Source organism: Polypterus senegalus, chromosome 11 (assembly GCF_016835505.1).
Source record: "Polypterus senegalus isolate Bchr_013 chromosome 11, ASM1683550v1, whole genome shotgun sequence".
NCBI classification, from domain to species: domain Eukaryota; kingdom Metazoa; phylum Chordata; class Cladistia; order Polypteriformes; family Polypteridae; genus Polypterus; species Polypterus senegalus.
Genome location: NC_053164.1, coordinates 150,592,724 through 150,615,732, shown reverse-complemented (window position 1 = coordinate 150,615,732; position 23,009 = coordinate 150,592,724). Strand labels below are relative to the sequence as shown.

At 38.1% G+C, this 23,009-nt stretch overlaps 1 protein-coding gene across 2 annotated transcripts in view; it reads left to right on the top strand.

Annotated features, from left to right (window-relative positions):
• The window catches only part of ino80e (INO80 complex subunit E), a 48,451-nt gene extending 26,518 nt beyond the window's left edge, over nt 1–21,933 (top strand). Inside the window, exons 7-8 of one of the 2 annotated variants that reach the window (XM_039769894.1) lie at nt 8,123–8,221; nt 20,859–21,933. In XM_039769894.1, the coding sequence (XP_039625828.1) occupies nt 8,123–8,221; nt 20,859–21,062 (303 nt within the window). In that variant the 3' untranslated portion in view covers nt 21,063–21,933. The remainder of the gene's footprint in view (nt 1–8,122; nt 8,222–20,858) is intronic. The other variant, XM_039769895.1, reaches the window with a different exon arrangement.
• Nucleotides 21,934–23,009: the final 1,076 nt, after the last annotated feature.

Here is a 23,009-nt window from a genome sequence, read left to right as displayed (position 1 = left end):
GACTAAGCTTCGTGTTTTGTGGTGCAAGACAGGGACTTATAGCGTGGCCCTGATCTTTTAGGATTTGCTTCTGTGGCGCCTCACTGCGGGGCTGTGAGCCTGCTGTTGCCCTGCCACGGCAACTGACAAAAAATCTTACAGATGCGGAAATTGTGAGTCGGGACACACTTCAGCATGACGTTCCCGTTGGGTGGGGGGATCCCAAAAGAGTTCAGAAACCTCACAATATGAAGAAGAAGAAAAGGATGATTCGGTTTCTGATTAATAACTGTGCTGCCCACAACATGCTTCTGCATTTAGATAATGTTTGTGTTGAATTCCTCCCACCCAATTGCACTGCAGTGCTTCAGCCATTGGATTTGGGCATCATTCGTACCCTGAAAGTGTATTATTGCAAGGAAATGCAGAGAAAAATTCTCGTCAATAACTTGTAGACAAGAGGAGATTAAAATTAACGCGAAAGAAGCTATTGAAATGATTGCAAACACCTGAACGTAAGTGAAAGAAAGCACTACATTGACAAATACACAATCTCATTACAATGAAATTTTCATTACACCAAAATATTTTTTAGGTCCCTGGCAGTTCGTTGTAATGGAATTTTATATATATATATATATATATATATATATATACACTCACCTAAAGGATTATTAGGAACACCTGTTCAATTTCTCATTAATGCAATTATCTGATCAACCAATCACTTGGCAGTTGCTTCAATGCATTTAGGGGTGTGGTCCTGGTCAAGACAATCTCCTGAACTCCAAACTGAATGTCAGAATGGGAAAGAAAGGTGATTTAAGCAATTTTGAGCGTGGCATGGTTGTTGGTGCCAGACGGGCCTGTCTGAGTATTTCACAATCTGCTCAGTTACTGGGATTTTCACGCACAACCATTTCTAGGGTTTACAAAGAATGGTGTGAAAAGGGAAAAACATCCAGTATGCGGCAGTCCTGTGGGCGAAAATGCCTTGTTGATGCTAGAGGTCAGAGGAGAATGGGCCGACTGATTCAAGCTGATAGAAGAGCAACTTTGACTGAAATAACCACTCGTTACAACCGAGGTATGCAGCAAAGCATTTGTGAAGCCACAACACGCACCTTGAGGCTGATGGGCTACAACAGCAGAAGACCTCACCGGGTACAACTCATCTCCACTACAAATAGGAAAAAGAGGCTACAATTTGCACGAGCTCACCAAAATTGGACAGTTGAAAAATGTTGCCTGGTCTGATGAGTGTCGATTTCTGTTGAGACATTCAAATGGTAGAGTCAGAATTTGGCGTAAACAGAATGAGAACATGGATCCATCTTGCCTTGTTACCACTGTGCAGGCTGGTGGTGGTGGTGATGTAATGGTGTGGGGGATGTTTTCTTGGCACACTTTAGGCCCCTTAGTGCCAATTGGGCATCGTTTAAATGCCACGGGCTACCTGAGCATTGTTTCTGACCATGTCCATCCCTTCATGACCACCATGTACCCATCCTCTGATGGCTACTTCCAGCAGGATAATGCACCATGTCACAAAGCTCGAATCATTTCAAATTGGTTTCTTGAACATGACAATGAGTTCACTGTACTAAAATGGCCCCCACAGTCACCAGATCTCAACCCAATAGAGCATCTTTGGGATGTGGTGGAACGGGAGCTTCGTGCCCTGGATGTGCATCCCACAAATCTCCATCAACTGCAAGATGCTATCCTATCAATATGGGCCAACATTTCTAAAGAATGCTTTCAGCACTTTGTTGAATCAATGCCACGTAGAATTAAGGCAGTTCTGAAGGCAAAAGGGGGATCAAACACCGTATTAGTATGGTGTTCCTAATAATCCTTTAGGTGAGTGTATATGTATGTGTGTGTGTGTGTGTGTGTGTATATATATATATATATATATATATAGTGGAAAGACAGTCTCTGGGCACAGACAGACACCAGAATGTCCAAAACACACTCCCTTATTTATCAATTGCACCACATTACCTTATTCTCCAACAACTGTCTCCTTTCTCTCTCTTTTTCTCTTTCTCTTTCTCTCTCTGACCTCCACTCCCCTCCTTACAAGTTCCGACTCCTTCCTCCCAACTCCGGCTCATTTACTGGAGGGAGGCAGCCCCTTTTATAATAACCCGGATGGGCTCCAGGTGCTCCATCTGACGACACTTCCTGGTGTAGCGGAAGTGTCAGATGAGCACCTGGAAGCACTCCAGGTGCCCCTGGGATTTCTTCCGGCAGCACTTACTGGTGTGGCGGAAATGCTGCCACCTAGGGTTTCCATAACTGTCCGGGCGCCCCCTGGCGGTGGCCACGTCCTCCCATAGGGATAAGCTTCCCAGCTCTGTTCCAGTGGACCCCAAGCAGACCAGGGCGGCTGCCTTCTTGTGGCCCAGGGAAGGTATTGTCATGGACGTATACACACTAGGGGGCTTTGTCCACCCTTGGGCGCACCACGAGCCAGCCCCTTTGTGTCTCTGCCGCTTGCGTTGTGAAGGGGGGCTGAATGCACGCTTTGGAGATGCGGACGGATCACCTTTTGTGTGTACTATGTGCTGTGTCTGCAAACAGCAATCTCCGAGCTGTTTTTTTTTTTTTTGCAGCCTCCATTCCCCTCCTTTGGACAGTTTATTATATCTAAGAAATATAATACTTTTTTGGTTGGTAAAATCGAGGTGTGCCTTGGGACTTTTTGGGTTGCGAAAAGTGTGCCACCACAGAAGAAAGGCTAAAAAACACTGCTCTACCTACACCATTGCTTCTGGTATGCTAAAAAAGATTTTTAGCTACTGTCTCGCTAAACCTGACACCATACATTACTTAGATGGTTATGTTGCATTCTTTGCCTAAATTAGTAAAGATACTAAACTGGAATAATAGGTAAAGATAATCATTATACTTCTGTTTTGTAGAATTTTTTTTATTATCTAAATGCAGTCAGCACTGTAAGTTACCTGGCAGGCCGGTGAGTTAAATACAGAGATACTAGATACACCTTTCCTCCCACTCCCCTGCACCTATGTCAGTATATACAGTGGCTTGCAAAAGTATTCGGCCCCCTTGAACTTTTCCACATTTTGTCACATTACAGCCACAAACATGAATCAATTTTATTGGAATTCCACGTGAAAGACCAATACAAAGTGGTGTACACTTGAGAAGTGGAACAAAATCATACATGATTCCAGACATTTTTTACAAATAAATAACTGCAAAGTGGGGTGTGCGTGATAATTCAGCCCCCTTTGGTCTGAGTGCAGTCAGTTGCCCATAGACATTGCCTGATGAGTGCTAATGACTAAATAGAGTGCACCTGTGTGTAATCTAATGTCAGTACAAATACAACTGCTCTGTGACGATCTCAGAGGTTGTCTGAGAGAATATTGGGAGCAACAACACTATGAAGTCCAAAGAACACACCAGACAGGTCAGGGATAAAGTTATTGAGAAATTTAAAGCAGGCTTAGGCTACAAAAAGATTTCCAAAGCCTTGAACATCCCATGGAGCACTGTTCAAGCGATCATTCAGAAATGGAAGGAGTATGGCACAACTGTAAACCTACCAAGACAAGGCCGTCCACCTAAACTCACAGGCCGAACAAGGAGAGCGCTGATCAGAAATGCAGCCAAAGAGGCCCATGGTGACTCTGGACAAGCTGCAGAGATCTACAGCTCAGGTGGGGGAATCTGTCCATAGGACAACTATTAGTCAGGCACTGCACAAAGTTGGCCTTTATGGAAGAGTGGCAAGAAGAATGCCATTGTTAACAGAAAACCATAAGAAGTCCCATTTGCAGTTTGCCACAAGCCATGTGGGGGACACAGCAAACATGTGGAAGAAGGTGCTCTGGTCAGATGAGACCAAAATGGAACTTTTTGGCCAAAATGCAAAACGCTATGTGTGGCGGAAAACTAACACTGCACATCACTCTGAACACACCATCCCCACTGTCAAATATGGTGGTGCAGCATCATGCTCTGGGGGTGCTTCTCTTAAGTAGGGACAGGGAAGCTGGTCAGAGTTGATGGGAAGATGGATGGAGCCAAATACAGGGCAATCTTGGAAGAAAACCTCTTGGAGTCTGCAAAAGACTTGAGACTGGGGTGGAGGTTCACCTTCCAGCAGGACAACCATCCTAAACATAAAGCAAGGGCAACAATGGAATGGTTTAAAACAAAACATATCCATGTGTTAGAATGGCCCAGTCAAAGTCCAGATCTAAATCCAATCGAGAATCTGTAGCAAGATCTGAAAACTGCTGTTCACAATCGCTGTCCATCTAATCTGACTGAGCTGGAGCTGTTTTGCAAAGTAGAATGGGCAAGGATTTCAGTCTATAGATGTGCAAAGCTGGTAGAGACATACCCTAAAAGACTGGCAGCTGTAATTGCAGCAAAAGGTGGTTCTACAAAGTATTGACTCAGGGGGCTGAATAATTACGCACACCCCACTTTTCAGTTATTTGTAAAAAATGTTTGGAATCATGTATGATTTTCGCTCCACTTCTCATGTGTACACCACTTTGTATTGGTCTTTCACGTGGAATTCCAATAAAACTGATTCATGTTTGTGGCTGTAATGTGACAAAATGTGGAAAAGTTCAAGGGGGCCGAATACTTTTGCAAGCCACTGTATATAAATAAAGAAAATGAACACCAGGGCTATGTATTGACATGTGGCATATTGTTGTGAACTGCGTAATACAAAACTTTAAACCTCTAAATGATAGTATATAAATACTGTACTGGATGTGTATGTAATTCTTTAGGTACATCCTTAACCTTTTTTAAGTGAAAATGCAACCCTGACCAGAGCACTGCCTTAGGCGTTTGCCTTGTTGTCAACCCTAGATACAACAATATTTTCTGTCGTGTTAAACATATAACATTAACTTTCTCTGGCCTTTGTATATGTATGTAGTTATGTACAGTGCATCCAGAAAGTATTCACACCACATCACTTTTTTCACATTTTGTTATGTTACAGCCTTATTCCAAAATGGATTCAATTCATTTGTTTCCTCAGAATTCTACACACAACACCCCATAATGACAACATGAAAAAAGTTTACTTGAGATTTTTGCAAATTTATTAAAAATAAAAAAATTGATAAAGCATATGTACATAAGTATTCACAGCCTTTGCCATGAAGCTCAAAATTTAGCTCAGGTGCATCCTGTTTTCCCTTATCATCCTTGAGATGTTTCTGCAGCTTAATTGGAGTCCACCTGTGGTAAATTCATTTGATTGGACATGATTTGGAAAGGCACACACCTGTCTATATAAGGTCCCACAGTTGACAGTTCATGTCAGAACACAAACCAAGCATGAAGTCAAAGGAATTATCTGTAGACCTCCAAGACAGGATTGTCTCAAGGCACAAATCTATGGAAGGTTACAGAAAAATTTCTGCGGCTTTGAAGGTCCCAATGAGCACAGTGGCCTCCATCATCCATAAGTGGAAGAAGTTTGAAACCACCAGGACAACGACCCTAAGCACACAGCCAAGATATCAAAGGAGTGGCTTCAGGACAACTCTGTGAGTTGGCCAAAAGGCACCAGAAGGACTCTTAGACAATGAGAAACAAAATTCTCTGGTCTGATGAGACAAAGATTGAACTCTTTGGTGTGAATGCCAGGCGTCACGTTTGGAGGAAACCAGGCACCGCTCATCACCAGGCCAATACCATCCCTACAGTGAAGAATGGTGGTGGCAGCAGCATCATGCTGTGGGGTTGTTTTTCAGTGGCAGGAACTGGGAGACTAGTCAGGATAAAGGGAAAGATGACTGCAGCAATGTACAGAGACATCCTGGATGATAACCTGCTCCAGAGTGCTCTTGACCTCAGACTGGGGCGATGGTTCATCTTTCAGCTGGACAACGACCCTAAGCACACAGCCAAGATATCAAAGGAGTGGCTTCAGGACAACTCTGGGAATGTCCTTGAGTGGCCCAGCCAGAGCCCAGACTTGAATCCAATTGAACATCTCTGGAGAGATCTTAAAATGGCTGTGCACCGACGCTTCTCATCCAGTCTGATGGAGCTTGAGAGGTGCTGCAAAGAGGAATGGGCGGAACTGGCCAAGGATAGGTGTACCAAGCTTGTGGCATCATATTCAAAAAGACTTGAGGCTGTAATTGTTGCCAAAGGTGCATTGACAAAGTATTGAGCAAAGGCTGTGAATACTTATGTACATGTGATTTCTCAATTTTTTTATTTTTAATAAATTTGCAAAAACCTCAAGTAAACTTTTTTTTCATTATGGGGTGTTGTGTGTAGAATTCTGAGGAAAAAAATTAATTTAATCCATTTTGGAATAAGGCTGTAACATAACAAAATGTGGAAAAAGTGATGTGCTGTGAATACTTTCCAGATGCACTATATGTGTGATTGTGTGTGTGTGTATTATATATATGGAAATGTATGCAGTTTAATGTCTTAAACTTTCATGAAATCAAGGCATAGAACAAATAAACAGTTGCAAATAAAACAAATAAGTCAAGAAATCATCAAGTGCACAAACTTTTATTCAAATTTATGTTTCATCAAAGTACCCACCTTTTGCTGATATGAAAGTCAAACTGTGGTAACCATTCTGATTCAGAATGCCAGTCACTCTGTGCAAGTTAGCAATTCTTCCTCCAGCAATAGAACTCCAGACCATCACATTTCCTCCTCCATGTTCGACAGTTGTGTCACACACTGAGGAACCGTCCTTTCATCAACTTGATGGCCTACAAACACCCTGAGTGTTGAACCAAAGATTTCAAATTTAAATTCATCAGTCATTAAGACTTTCTTCCAGTCTCTAGTAGTCCACAGCCAATATTTCAAGGCTCTGTGTTGTCCTTAAAGGAAATCTGCAGCAAAAAGTCTTTTTAAAGCTGTTTTGCTGTTAGATGCCCATCAGGCAAGCTGGTTGTCATCCTCTATTCCTGTCATAGTGTCTCTAGTTTCCAATTCCCTTTGGATTGTGTAGGACACCATACTCACTGACACATTGAGTTTTATTTTTTTGCAGTTTCCTTAAATGAAAGGCCAGCATTTCTAAGGGTAATAAGGCTCTGTCTTATTTCATTTGTCAATTGCTGTTTTCTTGCCATTAATTTACAACTTTCTGCAGTGTATTATTTTCCAAGTAGTACTTCAGAGGGTGTAGTAACAGTCTGTTGCAACTTTGCTTTAAGACAGACAGATATTGGGACACGTACATATTGTTTGCTTCAACTTGCAACACTTAATTTACTTTAACTGCTGCAGGACATCTTTAGGTTGTAACCTATTAGTTGTTCCCTGATGAAGGCCCATTTGTAATTTTCACAAATTTCCTTTTTTTCCATGTTTGCTAACCTAAACTTCAAATTTAAACCTCTGTCAGTTTACTGCTTACAGTTTCACCATTTTAGGTCACTCACTGCATTTCAACTGACAAAGAAAAACTGGAAATACTGAGGTGTTCTAAAACTTATGACATGTTATGTGTGAATGCATGTGTATATATACAGTGTGTATGTGTGTAAAATGGTATGTATATTTTTTCATGAACATTCAAGGCAGTCCTACCTTTAACAACAAACACTATGCTCAGTCACCAATAAGACATTTCATATTCATATATGCAGCTGTTGTAATATTTGGCACACGTACTAAGAAAAAAAGATTTCCACATCTGTAACATTATTTCTAGCTGTGGTGCTCCTTGCACCCTGACCCTTACCCCCAACCCTGTTTCCAGTTTGATATTCCAGAATAGGCATGAGATGAAATTAAGTGGTCTATGTAGGTCATTGGGACAATTTTTTGCAAGGGATGAAGGAGTATACTTGGAAAAAAGTCAATGCTTTATCATTACCATATGTTCTCTCACCTCCCGGTTTCAAAAAACAGTAGCTGGTGAGTAAACCTATATTAATTGTTATATCTGTTTCATTTTTTTTTTTTTTTTGTTCATACATTATTTTTAATTTCTCATTCTGTTTCATTACAATTTTTGTTTAGTATTTTTCTTTATTTTTTTCCATTTTTTTTTTTTTTTTGGTATACATTCAATGTGCATTCTTGTGGGTTGATTCTTGATTGGCCTTCACTTATTGCCCACGTTTGATTGGCTTCCGTATATCAGCTGCACTTCCCTCCTGAATATCTAGCACCTCCTGCTGACAAAGACAGGAAGGAGAAAAAAAATAAGACCAACAAACACAGGAAACCACAGCTGGCAAAGGTAATATGTTCTCTTCATTATAATTATCATTGACTCTCCAAAGTTCAGTCATAATGGTCTTGTTTTAAATATAACATTATGCAATATACTATTATATTTTGAAATCTTTCTGTGGCAAGAATCAGGGTAAGTGATTTTCTCTTTCTCTCCCAAATTATAATAAAATGTTATGTTCTTTGCTTTGTGAAGTATGATTTACAGTGCTGAGGAAAAATCAGCCATCATAAGTCCAGCTCTAGTGGTTTGTCTGTGTACCTGCAAATCTGCCGTTCATTGTAAAAGGAGAAGTGTATGTTGAAATGCCGTATAAATACAATGGAAATCTGATGTATTTTTGAAAGCCGTTCATTCATCCCATTAGGTTTTATAATAGCAATAGTAACATAAATTTTTAAAATGATTCTGGGATTAAACTGTTTCAATTGTTAGCAACATAATGCAGAGTTTACATTTATTTACTTCTACCTTTGATTGCCACTTAATTCGTATTTTGTGTGTACAGTCATAATATATTTATACCTTCATATGCTATAAACTATGATATACACTTCATAATCTTCATGCAAATAGAACTCCCTTGAATGTCATGCGACTTTATGTTCTCTTCTCAAAAATCTGGTTTCCTGTATTATACACAGTACTTACTTTGTCCTTTAAATGTTAGTGGATCACTCAGTCCTCCACAATCTAAACAAATGGAAATTTGTAATAGGTAATCTGTATGCTACGCACCATGCAGCAAACCAATAAATGCTGCTGTGTTGCAGAATTATTATTCACCGATGGTGGCCCACTTCTCATCCTTTCAGTTGAAGATTTGCTTGTGACCAGACATTCTCCTTAAGAATATTAAGGTAATATACGCCAGTCAGCCACAACATTATGTAAGAACCCCTTGAGCTGCCAAAATAGCTCATGGAATCCACAAGACCTCTGAAGGTGCTCTGTGGTGTCTAGAACCATTATATTAGCAGGAGATCCTTTAAAGTCCTGTAAGTTGCAAGATGGAGCCTTCATTTTTTACAATACATTTCTGAACAATTTGCAGTGTGGCAAAGGTCATTATCCTGCTGGAGGAGGCCACTGTCTTCTCTCAGTTATTCCGGATGCAGCAACACACATTGATCTTAAAGAGTTAAGCAAAAAAAGAACTTAACATTGCACAATCTTAAGGTTAAGTAATGTTATGCAAATGACCACTTGGACACTTAGAACTCGATATATACAATGCATCCGGAAAGTATTCACAGCGCATCACTTTTTCCACATTTCGTTATGTTACAGCCTTATTCCAAAATGGATTAAATTAATTTTTTTCCTCAGAATTCTACACACAACACCCCATAATGACAACGTGAAAAAAGTTTACTTGAGATTTTTGCAAATTTATTAAAAATAGAAAAATTGAGAAATCACATGTACATAAGTATTCACAGCCTTTGCCATGAAGCTCAAAATTGAGCTCAGGTGCATCGTATTTCCCCTGATCATCCTTGAGATGTTTCTGCAGCTTAATTGGAGTCCACCTGAGGTAAATTCAGTTGATTGGAAATGATTTGGAAAGGCACACACCTGCCCATATAAGGTCCCACAGTAGACAGTTCATGTCAGAGCACAAACCAAGCATGAAGTCAAAGGAATTGTCTGTAGACCTCCGAGACAGGATTGTTTCGAGGCACAAATCTGGGGATGGTTGCAGAAAAATTTCTGCTGCTTTGAAGGTCCCAATGAGCACAGTGGCCTCCATCATCCATAAGTGGAAGAAGTTTGAAACCACCAGGACTCTTCCTAGAGCTGGCCAGCCATCTAAACTGAGCGATTGGAGGAGAAGGGCCTTAGTCAGGGAGGTGACCAAGAACCTGATGGTCATTCTGTCAGAGCTCCAGAGGTCCTCTGTGGAGAGAGGAGAATCTTCCAGAAGGACAACTATCTCTGCAGCAATCCACCAATCAGGCCTTTATGGTAGACTGGCCAGACGGAAGCCACTTTTTAGTAAAAGGCACATGGCAGCCCACCTCGAGTTTGCCAAAAGGCACCTGAAGGACTCAGACCATGAGAAACATGGTCTGATGAGACAAAGATTGAACTCTTTGGTGTGAATGCCAGGCGTCACATTTGGAGGAAACCAGGCACCACTCATCACCAGGCCGATACCATCCCTACAGTGAAGCACGGTGGTGGCAGCATCATGCTGTGGGGATGTTTTTCAGTGGCAGGAACTGGGAGACTAGTCAGGATAAAGGGAAAGATGACTGCAGCAATGTACAGAGACATCCTGAATGAAAACCTGCTCCGGAGAGCTCTTGACCTCAGACTGGGGTGACAGTTAATCTTTCAGCAGGACAACGGCCCTAAGCACACAGCCAAGATATCAAAGGAATGGCTTCAGGACGACTCTGGGAATGTCCTTGAGTGGCCCAGCCAGAGCCCAGACTTGAATCCGATTGAACATCTCTGGAGAGAAATTAAAATGGCTCTGCACCGACTCTTCCCATCCAACCTGATGGAGCTTGACAGGTGCTGCAAAGAGGAATGAGCGAAACTGGCTAAGGATAGGTGTGCCAAGCTTGTGGCATCATATTCAAAAAGATTTGAGGCTATTATTGCTGCCCAAGGTGCATCGACAAAGTATTGAGCAAAGAATGTGAATACTTATGTACATGTGATTTCCCAGTTTTATTTTTAACTAGCAGAATACCCACGCTTTGCAGCGGAGAAGTAGTGTGTTAAAGATGTTATGAAAAAGAAAAGGAAAAATTTTAAAAATAACATAACATGATTGTTAATGTAATTGTTTTGTCATTGATATGAGTGTTGTTCTCATATATATATATATATATATATATATATATATATATATATATATATATATATATATATATATACCTGCTTGGCAGCGGAGAAGTAAAAAGAAAAGGAAACATTTTAATAATAACGTAACATGATTGAGAATGTAATTGTTTTGTCATTGTCATGAGTGTTGCTGCCATATATATATATAATATACATACATACATGTGTACATATATGCACACACACACACATATACTATGGGGTGCCAAACAGGCAAATACAGTGATTTTATGAAAATAGAAAGTCGGCGTCAGAATATATAAAGTCAAAACTTGAATATATAAAGTCAGCCGGTATACATAAAGTCAAAACTTTTTTCTGAATAAATAAAGTCAGCGCTGGAATATATAAAGTCCAAACTTGAATGTATAAAGTCAGCATCGGAATTTATAAAGTCATTCCTGATTATATAAAGTCAACATCGGAGTATATAAACTCACTCCTGAATATATAAAGTGAAAGTCAAAATCTATTGATTGAAACGACTGTGATCTTGAACTAAGTTAACAAAAACGTATTCAGAAAAATAAATTAAAAAAACACTGTTCGGTTAATGTTTTGAAAATGATGCATGTGCCCTGCCCAGGATTGGTTCCTGCCTTGCGCCCAGTGTTGGCTGGGATTGGCTCCAGCAGACCCCCGTGACCCTGTGTTCGAATTCAACGGGTTGGGAAATGGATGGATATTCCAGAGCTGACTTTATATATTGCAGCGCTGACTTTATATATTCAGAAATATTCCAACGCCGTCTTTATATATTCAGGTTTTGACTTTATATATTCCGACAGTGACTTTAAATAATCAAGTTTTGACTTTATATATTCGGGAATGACTTTATATATAAAAGTTTTGACTTTATATAGTTAAATTTAGTCATCATTGCATAACTTTTTCTTTACCATAGAAATTTAAAGACTAAATTCAACTTCCATTCCTAACAAAGATCTTTCTGGCGACTAAATAGAACCCACTTATATCCAAATTCGAGCTATTGAGCTGTCTCCTGCCTGCCTGAATAAGTCACCCTCGTTTCGCTCTTACTTTTTTACCGTTCATTAAATCATGGCTAGTGGCGGAAAAATTATAAAATGGAAGGAGGATTACACCGAGTATGACTTTACCAAAACAATTATTGATGTCAAATCGATTATTCATAAAGCTTCAATTGGTGATCTGTTTTTCTGTGTTAACCTCATATTTTTTCATACTTCTTCTCAAACCAAGGGGGTGCGAGGGTAAAATGAACCGGGAAGCGCTGATCAATGTAATCCGTGTACCAGGAAATCATGCATTGACAGAAGTTCCCCTTTGTTTGTAATGCAAAATGTGATTAAATGCGTGATTTTTTAACGCGTTATGGAGCACATGCATCAAAGCTTCTCAGCTGTGCTTGTGCTAAGAAAAGGAAACATTTTAAAAATAATGTAACACAATTGTCAATGTAACCTTTTGTAAGTAGTGCCTGGAGGATTCAGTGTGGAGAAACTGTAGAGACAGTGTGTGTATTAACTTGTGGATTTTTCTATGAGTATTTGGTGGCAGCGTCACAAACTCGCTTCCGTAACACTGCGTTAGCTGCGGAGCTCAGAGCGAAATGAGGTGAATGGGATGGGAGATGATGACGTGACTCCCCCACAAACACAGTCTCTCGGAATTTGCATAAGCACAGCCCTTCACCTGCAATTTTAACTTAGTTACAAAGTGATCAAAACTCTCGCTTATATCCCGCCCTCTCATTAAACTTGTATCCCGCATTACCGTGGCATGACAAACGCCAGCAGCAGCCTGTCTATGAACTTAATTTAAACTTTAGGTTTACACCGTGCTTTATTTCCGAAGTAGCAGCACTCATGAATATGGTTGTATATGTCACTCGCTCGCTTCTTATTGTTTCGCTGCCTTCTCAATTATATAATGCATGTTTTCTTCAGCGCTTTTTGGAGCTCTTCCTGGTTTTCTACATACTACATTGACAGTCAGTTCACGTGATTACGTGGGAGGCGTGATGATGTCTCACAAAACTCCGCCCCCCCCACGGCTTTCGAACTCATCTCCATTACAGTAAATGGAGAAAAATAGCTTCCAGTTATGACCATTACGTAGAATTTCGAAATGAAACCTGCCCAACTTTTGTAAGGAAGCTGTTAGGAATGAGCCTGCCAAATTTCAGCCTTCTACCTATACGGGAAGTTGGAGAATTAGTGATGAGTCAGTGAGTCAGTCAGTCAGTCAGTGAGGGCTTTGCCTTTTATTAGTATAGATAAATTTGCAAAAACCTCAAGTAAACTTTTTTCACGTTGTCATTATGGGGTGTTGTGTGTACTTTAGAATTCTGAGGAACAAAATGAATTTAATCCATTTTGGAATAAGGCTGTAACATAACAAAATGTGGAAAAAGAGATGCGCTGTGAATACTTTTCCAGAAGCACTGTAGCTCTGTCCGTATATATAGCTATGACCCATCATGCACTTGGAGACTTTTTAACAGAACAGGCTCCTATCTGTCTATTATTAAAAAAAATCTTGGAAGGAAGACCAGGGAGACGAGACGTGAACTTCTCGGAAGATACTTAAGGCCTGTGAGTTGAAAGAGATTGGCCATGGAGCATCTCGCGGGGACCTTAAACATGAGACTTGGTGCCAAGATAGACGTGGAACATGAGATTCTTGCAAGTCACGCACTACCATTTAAAACCATTTAAACCATTTTAAAATAAGACCACGGTCATCAAAACTGTCAGTCGTGTAAAGGCTTTTAGCAGACACAGATCCTTTGCTCTCAGCTCATATAAAGCATATAAGGACGATACGTTCTACATGAAACTAAGCGAAGAAGAAAGAGCAGCATGTAGAAAAGAGACCCAAAAGAGCTGGAGAGAAAAAAATGCAGATAAGAGATTATGAAAGCAGTGGAATTCGAAAGGCTCAAAAAAAACCATGGTGTGATACACATGCAGAGAAAGCTAAAAAATATGAAAGGAGTAAAATTTGAAAGTATCAAAAATAAGATAGTAAAGATTGCATTAGCACAAACAAGCAGAAATTAATACTCGAAAAAATGGGAAATAATCATCACGGACCAAGTGTATTTGACAAAGCGAGGTTAGAAATAAAATAGAATAGAAAACAAAGTAAAACGTCATAAAGAGGTTCAAAAATGAGGGGGCGAAACGCATACAGAGCAGGTTAGAGATAATGAAAACGGTGGAATTCAAAAGACACAAAAAAAAAACGTAGGCACGATACACATGCACAGCAAGTTACAGAATATAAAAGCAGAAAAATTTGAAAGTATCAAAAATAAGATAGTAAAGATCACATTAGCGCTAACGAAGAGAAATTTTTACTCAGTGAAATAATGAAAAGGCAAATAGTGATCGACTATATGGACATAGGTGATATGTCAAAATTATGGAAATATTGTAAGGCGCTGAAGTTTAAGTCAGAGACTTGTAGATCGTCTAATTCGTGTTGCCATCAGGGAAAGGTAGTGTTTCTACACAATGAGGAAGCGTATCCGCAACAATTAAAAGATTTGATGTTTGGGGAAGTGAAATCCACAGTCAGCCATTTCCCAATCCGCTATATCCAAACACAGGGTCACGGGGGGTCTGCTGGAGCAAATCCCAGCCAGCACAGGGCGCAAGTCAGGAACAAACCCCAGGCAGGGCGCCAGCCCACTGCAGAATCCACAAACACTACAGGCAAAATATACAAGTCTACAATAATCTTTTCACATTTGCATCATTCAGTGCTCAAAACGTAGATTTACACAATAATGGACCATACGCTATTATAATCTGTGGTCCCGCAACAATTAAAGCAATGACAAGTTTAATTTCGAAGAAACCACAATTCGGTCAGGTGTATATTTAAGATCATGGAGAAGCAATGCAAATTTCAACAGGCGAAAAGAAAGGTAATGTAGTATATATTCTGCGAATAACATTAGACACCAAAGGAGACCTTGATAGGCCATTCGTATTAAAATGTTTACAGTCTCCCGTGAGAATAGCTTTTGATATGACAATTAACAAATCACAAGGACAGACATTCGAAAGAGTCGGATTATTTATTAGAGAAAAAAAAAAATGATATTCACTCATCAGCAGGTATACATTGCGTTGTCACAATTTAAGTCCAAAAATGTAATCAAAATTCAATGCAATGTTGAAGAAAAAGTAATTCCAAATATTGCTTTTACTGAAGCTTTAAAGTAAAAGAACAAAAAATGAAATTGAAACAATTCCAAAGAAAAAAAACAAGCTTTTAAAATTGTATATCCAATTAACGAAACATGGGGGTTAGCAAGCGAAGCGAGCAGGGGGTGGAGCCTGTACTTTTTCTTAAAAACAATAACTAAATTATAAGCAATAACGATGCACAATTAAAGGACAATACCAGGAAAGAAAAGACAATATGTGGCATTTCAACAAATTTATGTGACAATTCACCCTTTAGAGATGACCATAATAAAACTTAGTGCAAGTTCAAAAGCTATTACAGGTTCAATTAACTTCAATTCTTAGTCCTCTTATGAAAATCAGTGTAACACTGAAAAGTTACTATCAGTTGTGAAAACCAATTGATGTGCAGCTTTGATAGTGCCAGCTGACTGTATAAATGTTTAACAGATATGGGGAGTTCAGTCACAGTCTTGTCTTTTTCCCTGTTTCCATTCTATTTGTGCTGTCCAGAACAACCATTTTTGTGCATAGTCCCATGATGTTTGGATCCTGCTCATGGTTCATGGTGCCTCCTGTCTTCTCCTTGATTAGCTTGGGCATCATAGGCCATTTAAATATAAAACTCAAAGGGCTAGGGTTTAAGGTTTTTTTTTTAATTTCATAAATTTTATTTCATTCACAATAATTGTCACTGTGTATTTACATTAGGTTGTTTTTCCAATAAACATTTGGTCACAAAATAAGCATGCTTTCCAATATCCTCGAGGCCACACTATGCATAGTTCTTTTAGGTAAGCACTCCTTGGTTGTTGGTACACACTCACACATGAGTCTCCTAATATATCTTAAGATGATATCACAGACCAGTATGATTGAGTGGCTGGGAATTTTAAAATTCATGACTTCTGGTCACTGGAGCATGCTGAGAGTATTCCCAACTCTCCAAGATCATCTAAATGAGGTCTGCAACAAAAAAAAAAAACACCTCTGGAAAGGTCATGTAGTATAACTGAGCCTTTAGATGAAACATTTTATTGAAAGACATTAATTTTTATCTTTTTAACTGGAAGTTGACTCTGATCTAGTCAGCAGAAGCTGTACTTTCACTTTCATTTTTTCATTACTCTGTTACCATTGTCTGTGTCTCAGCGGAGCCCCAGGTTGAAAATCATCCGATATTCTAGAGGTTGACTAACTCTAAAATCAGTCTTTCAAAGCTTCAGGTCTGTGCCAGTTACTAAATCATATTTTGAAGATGATGTGCTATTTCAGTAAAGGATACGAGTACCTAAAATCTGGTGGAGGATGATCTGTATTGCATTATCTCCAAGCCAAAAGTTCAAAGTAAACTTGTTTATCAACGTAAGTCCTCACACAATTATTCATATACACAAAATGGTGACATGGATGTTGGAATTTACTTTGATTATTCCTTTTTTTTTCTTCATATTTTTAACAAAATCTCCAGTTTTTGTCTTTTTGAAACTAGGACTATATAAGCCATTTTAAGCATTAAGTTAATTTTGTACCAGTATACTCTTTGTACACACATAAAAAAATTATGATCATGAGAAGATTTGTTTCTAAGTAGTAAAAGTTTAGTCGAAATTTGGTGGGAAGCTTACCTGTTGGATATAACATTAATATAATATAAGCTCTGTGTATCTTCACTAAACGTACAGGTATGTACAAGTCATGCTGCCCTTTCATTGTGAATATGTTCCTTAAAGGATATGTTCACTATTTTTCAAGTCAGAGTTATTTCTTCACAGTCATAATGTATATTAATTTACCAGGTGAAATTGTATTCTAAAGTAAAGCATATTTTACAAATTTATAAATAAATAACTTCCCTATTGTTGTGTTTTATAATGGGGCTAATTAGTATTGGGATCCTAATGTAAACAAAAAATAAATAAAAACAGACTTACTGAATAAATCTGTTTCTGAGGCTTGCTTGTGACCATCAAAGCTAACTGGAAACAATATTTTGTATCATAGATTCTTGGTACTATTTTTTGGAGGTAAAGATATTTGTTTTTTAGAACAATCCACTCCCTAACCCCTTTTGTGAAGCTGCATTCTGCTTATTATCCTATTTTTTATGGTTTGTAACAGACAGATGCACACTCAAATCATTTGTTTTTTCCTAGACAGTGCCTAGTTTTCACATTACATTTTGTGTTTTGCATAGATAATGGAGTGAGATTCACAATAAGTGAGCCATGTCATAATAAATGCCACATGAGTTTCATTGTTCTTTACACACATAATGAATGTGGACCATACTGTGTATGCTGCATTGTATTTTTAATAAAAGCCTTAGATTTTTGACACAGAGAGAATGTTCAACCTCCATTCAGAATATGTGGCAATAAATATTACAGCTCTTTGGTATTACTCTGTGTATGCTAAAACATCTGTCCTAAACTTCCTAAACTTCAGCATGATTAAAAGTAATTGTGTGCATGTAATGGATGTTCAGTTCTTCTCACTTGATTACAATGCTTCTCTCAGTTTATCACCAAAACACATCTGTGGTATCATTCCAGGAGACAATATCTTTGCAGAATAACAAAATAAGCTTCCTTATAGTGAAAGTACATAAGTGGTCATTTTTCAGTAATTTATTGTCTAGTTTTCTACAGATCAAAAACATCAACTCACAACTGTGAAACACTTGATTATTTTTTATTGTAAATTAACACCCATGGATCTGAAAAGTTTGCTGCATAGGGTAATGAGCAGCTAAGTGAAGCACACAGATGGTCTACTTTAAAATGACTAAATGTTTTGCTTTTTTTCTTCTTAAAACAATAAGAATACTTTGTTTGGAATATATGAGCAACCGCAAAACACGTATCAATATTCAATAACAATTTTGGCTTGAAAAATTGATGTATTTTGTAGGTCTTAATGCTTTTTATTCATGTTTGGGCTCCAGTACCCATTAGCTACATTGTAAAATACAAGAGCAGCCTAGTTGGTTTTTTTTTTTTATTTGTTTTTTTATTTAGAAAATGCTTCACTTTAGAATGCAGTTTCATGTGGCAAATTAATATATATGATTGTGAAGAAATAACTTCAATTTGAAAAACCCTGAACTTATCCTTTAACATTATAAACCATAGGCATCATACTCTGTTTGGCATAGTTAAGTGTGTTATCAGGCTGAATAAAATAGTGAACTTGTAACACCAAGTACAGCAAGCATTGCTTCATTCTCTAAACAGATCTTGCACAACCTGTGCATGGTAATTTGGCCCATTGACAAGTGGGAAGCAAGGTGTGTTCCCTAGTGAGGAGAAGTATTTCAAATGGCTCAATACAGTCTTATGAAAAAGTTTAGGAACCCCTCTTAATTCTTTGGATTTTTGTTTATCATTGGCTAAGGTTTCAAAGTAGCAACTTCCTTTTAATATAGGACATGCTTTATAGAAAGAGTAGTATTTCAGCAGCGACATTAAGTTTATTGGATTAACAGAAAATACGCAAGATGCATCATAACAAAATTAGACAGGTGCATAAAATTGGGCACCCCAACAGAGATATTACATCAATACTTAGCTGAGCCTCCTTTTGCAAATATAACAGCCTCTAGACGCCTCCTATAGCCTTTGATGAGTGTCTGGATTCTGGATGGAGGTATTTTTGACCATTCTTCCATACAAAATCTCTCTAGTTCAGTTAAATTTGATGGCTTCCAAGCCTGGATAGCCTGCTTCAAATTATCCCATAGATTTTCAATGATATTCAAGTCAGGGGGACTGTGACAGTCATTCCAGAACATTGTACTTCTCCCTCTGCATGAATGCCTTTGTAGATTTCGAACTGTGTTATGGGTCATTGTCTTGTTGGAATATCCAACCCCTGTGTAACTTCAACTTTGTGACTGATGCTTGAACATTATCCTGAAGAATTTGTTGAATTCATCTGAACCTCGATTTTAACAAGGACCCCAGTCCCTGAACTAGCCACACAGCATGATGGAACCTCCACCAAATTTGACAGTAAGTAGCAGGTGGTGTTCTTCCACCATGCAAAGCGCTTTTTGTTATGACCAAATAACTCAATTTTTGTCTTCATCAGTCCAAAGCACTTTGTTCCAAAATGAAATTGGCTTGTCTAAATGAGTATTTGAATACAACAAGCGACTCTGTTTGTGGGGTGAGTGCAGAAAGGGCTTCTTTCTCATCATCTTGCCATACAGATGTTCTTTGTGCAAACTGTGCTGAATTGTAGAACGATGTACAGATACACCATCTGCAACAAGATGTTCTTGCAGGTCTTTGGAGGTGATCTGTGGGTTTTCTGTAACTATTCTCACAATCCTGCACATGTGCCGCTCCTGTATTTTTCTTGGCCTACCAGACCTGGGTTTAACAGCAACTGTCCCTGTGGCCTTTCATTTCCTGATTACATTCCTTACAGTTGAAACTGACAGTTTAAATCTTTGAGATCGCTTTTTGTAGCCTTCCCCTAAATCATGATACTGAACAATCTTTGTTTTAATATCTTTTGAGAGTTGCTTTGAGGATCCCATGCTGTCACTTTAAATACCTTTTCTCATGTCTATGAAGTTCAAGGCTTAACGAGCTAATCCAACCAATCTGGTGTTGCAAGTAATCAGTATTGAGTAGTTACATGCATTCAAATTAGCAAAATTACATGGGGACCCAGACAGTTTTTCACATTTGATTTAATTTCATACAACTAAATACTGCTTCACTAAAAATCTTTGTTCGGAAAACACCCCAGCACTCAGATGTACCTAGTAAATGAAAGACATGCCACTGTTATCTTTTTTTGTTAAAAGTAAATTACAGTAATCCTTCCTCGATAGCGGGGGATTGCATTCCAGAACCCCCCGTTATAGGTGAAAATCCGCGAAATAGAAACCATATGTTTGTATGGTTATTTTTATATATTTTAAGCCCCTATAAACTCTCCCACACTGTTTATAAATATTCCCCGCACAGTTATACAGAATAAACCCTTTGTGTTCTCTTAGATATTAGGTAAGATTCATTGAAATTATGTATGTAAACACACTGTTTATATACAGTAAAACCTAAATATTATTTTATTTTATAATTTTATCTCCAAATCTGTTATTCTTCACTGGAATTTATATTATGTATGTCTTTTTGGTGTCCTCATTCATAGCATAATGTTTTGTTTTGTTTTTTTATTACCTTGAATGCTTTGGATTGCATTTAACAGAAAAAAAAAATATATATATAGCATTATTTTCAGTTACTCTCCTAGGAAAATGTTTTATAAATCCTTTGTGTACAGGGAAACATTCATTCATTTTGCTTTATGTACAAGGCACTGAAAAGCAAGATGTTTTAAAAATCATTTATAAGCTGCTTAGATGTGTTTTAATTTGGTTAGCTGCTTTAAAATTAGAATGTAGAGATTCAGTGTCAATGGGTTTTAATGGTGCCTTAGTAGTATTCTGACTCTTCATATTCTAATTCTTGCTTTAGACACTGGCATATTGCATCTAATTTCTGCTTGTAATTAGAGGTTATTGTTAATAAGTAGAGAGAGCCAACTATTCAGTCTGATTTGTTGAACTTTTGTGTATCTAGGTTGTCCCTACTCCACCGACTTCAGCTGCAGTCTCTTTTCCTGTGGCAGCTCCTCCAATGCCACCACGTCCTTTCACTTCTGTACCACGGCAAATGCTGAGCGGAGATGCACCTGAGGAAGAGAGTGATGGTGAAAGTGATCGAGAGGAAGAAAGAGGAGAGGGAGAGGAAGCTGAATTGGTCATTGACATTCCCAATGAATGATTATTTATTGCATGCTGAATTCCAACCATTTTGAACAATCTGAAGCAATATAAATGTCTTCTGTGATCTGAAGGCATTTTCAAAAAAATATTTGTTTTCTATAAAGCAATTTGATTCACTGTTGTAATACATGAGTCATTTGTGAAATCATTGGCTTGTCAAAACATCCATATTTTTGAGTTTTTTTTTGTCATACTGCACATGGTTTTGTAAACTTTAAAATATGTGCAGTGTAGTTGATGTTTGTTTTGTTCTTTTAATTTAGATCAAATTACACTTTTGCATGCTTTATAATCAATGTAATTTTCAAACATAAACAGTACGAGAAGCTTTGCAGACATGTGCAACATTTCCTGTAAGTAAATTAAGTCTCCTGGAAAGGAAGAAGGCAAAGGAATTAAGAAAAAAAAAAAGAAGAAGAAGAAGCAAATTAAGTACATCACATTCAGGTATTTAAATAGGTATTATGATAGTTTCATGCCTCTTAAGGAAATGAATGAGCAAGGGCAAGTCTAGTAAAGATAAAAAGACAGCTTCAGCAGCCAGCTTAGTAAGTGTGATGTTAGGTTATTAGGGTGCATGTCCATACTTGCAGAAACAATTAAGAAGGATAATAGGACATAGAAGTGCTAAAGAAAGTCCAATGAAGAGCAACAATACTGACTCCAGGATTGAAAATTATGAGAGATTGAAGGAGCTGAAGCTTTTCAGCTTACTTTAAAATGAATTCTTCAAAAATAATGCAACAACATGAAAACCTGTTAAGGGCAAATTCTGCACAACTGTTCAATTTTTTTCCCCCATGGACAATCATAGAAGTATGGAATGAATTACAAATAAAGTGGGACTCAAGACTTTGAGTCATTTTGAATGTCCCTATTGTTACTTGGGAGAATAAAGGTAAATGGGATTGGTGTGCTTGCTAGACTAAATGATCTGTTTTCAAAATGGCTCTGACATTTTAAATAAACTCTGTATTTGTAGCTGAGATGATAATCTCCATGGATAGACCAATTTCAATGCTGAGAATTGCACTGCGGAAAGATCATTCTGCTTACAGTTCTGTCTCAAATCCACAACAGCAATTGAAATAACTACAACTGAAATCAGTTATGATACAAATAATAATTTTGTAGTTTGCTTGTAGTTGGTTTGACTTTTTGTCAAATGAGCGGTTGCAGTACTGTACTGTACATGGCAAATCAAGAGTAATCAATGTCAGTCGTGGAGAGCCACAGCGGCTGCAGGTTTTTGTTCCAACTTACTTAATTAGAAGCCAATCCTCCCCAATAACAGATATTATTTAATTTCATGACTTTTGAATGTTTTAACTCTGCCATGTCAGTTCATTCTTATATTGTAATTTTTTTCCTTCCGTTTCTGTTAGCATCAAAGTGGCAGATGAGTAATATTCAGGTCTTCACTTTCTCTTCAGTTTCCTTCTGAGTACTTTATTAAACTAAATAGTGAGTGATGAATACACACAGGTGGAAATGGAAACAAGCTAGTGATGTCATGTGAAACATCTTAAGGATCTTTGGACTAGCAAATAGGACTGGTGTCTTAGCAACACATGTCCAAAATGGTAGCTCCCACACAATAAAAAAATAAAAAAGAGACTGATTCCTTTATACATTTTTTTAAAAATTTTCAACATTTAAAAACGACACTAATACTCATTTCTTGGTCTTCAAATCTCCAGCTATAATCCATATTGAAAATTAAAAGTTAGTTTAATTAAAAAAAAAATTCAAACCAGATCAGATATTTCTGGCTTGTATTCCCTGCTTCATATCCCCCATAGTACTTTTATGGGGTCAAGAGATGGGCTTTGACTATATCATTACCCTCCATTTTCTCATTTTGAGCCACTCTTTTATATTGTAGACTGGGGGCTCCGCCCCCTGCTCATTTCGCTCGGCCACCCCTGGGTTTGGTTTTATGGGT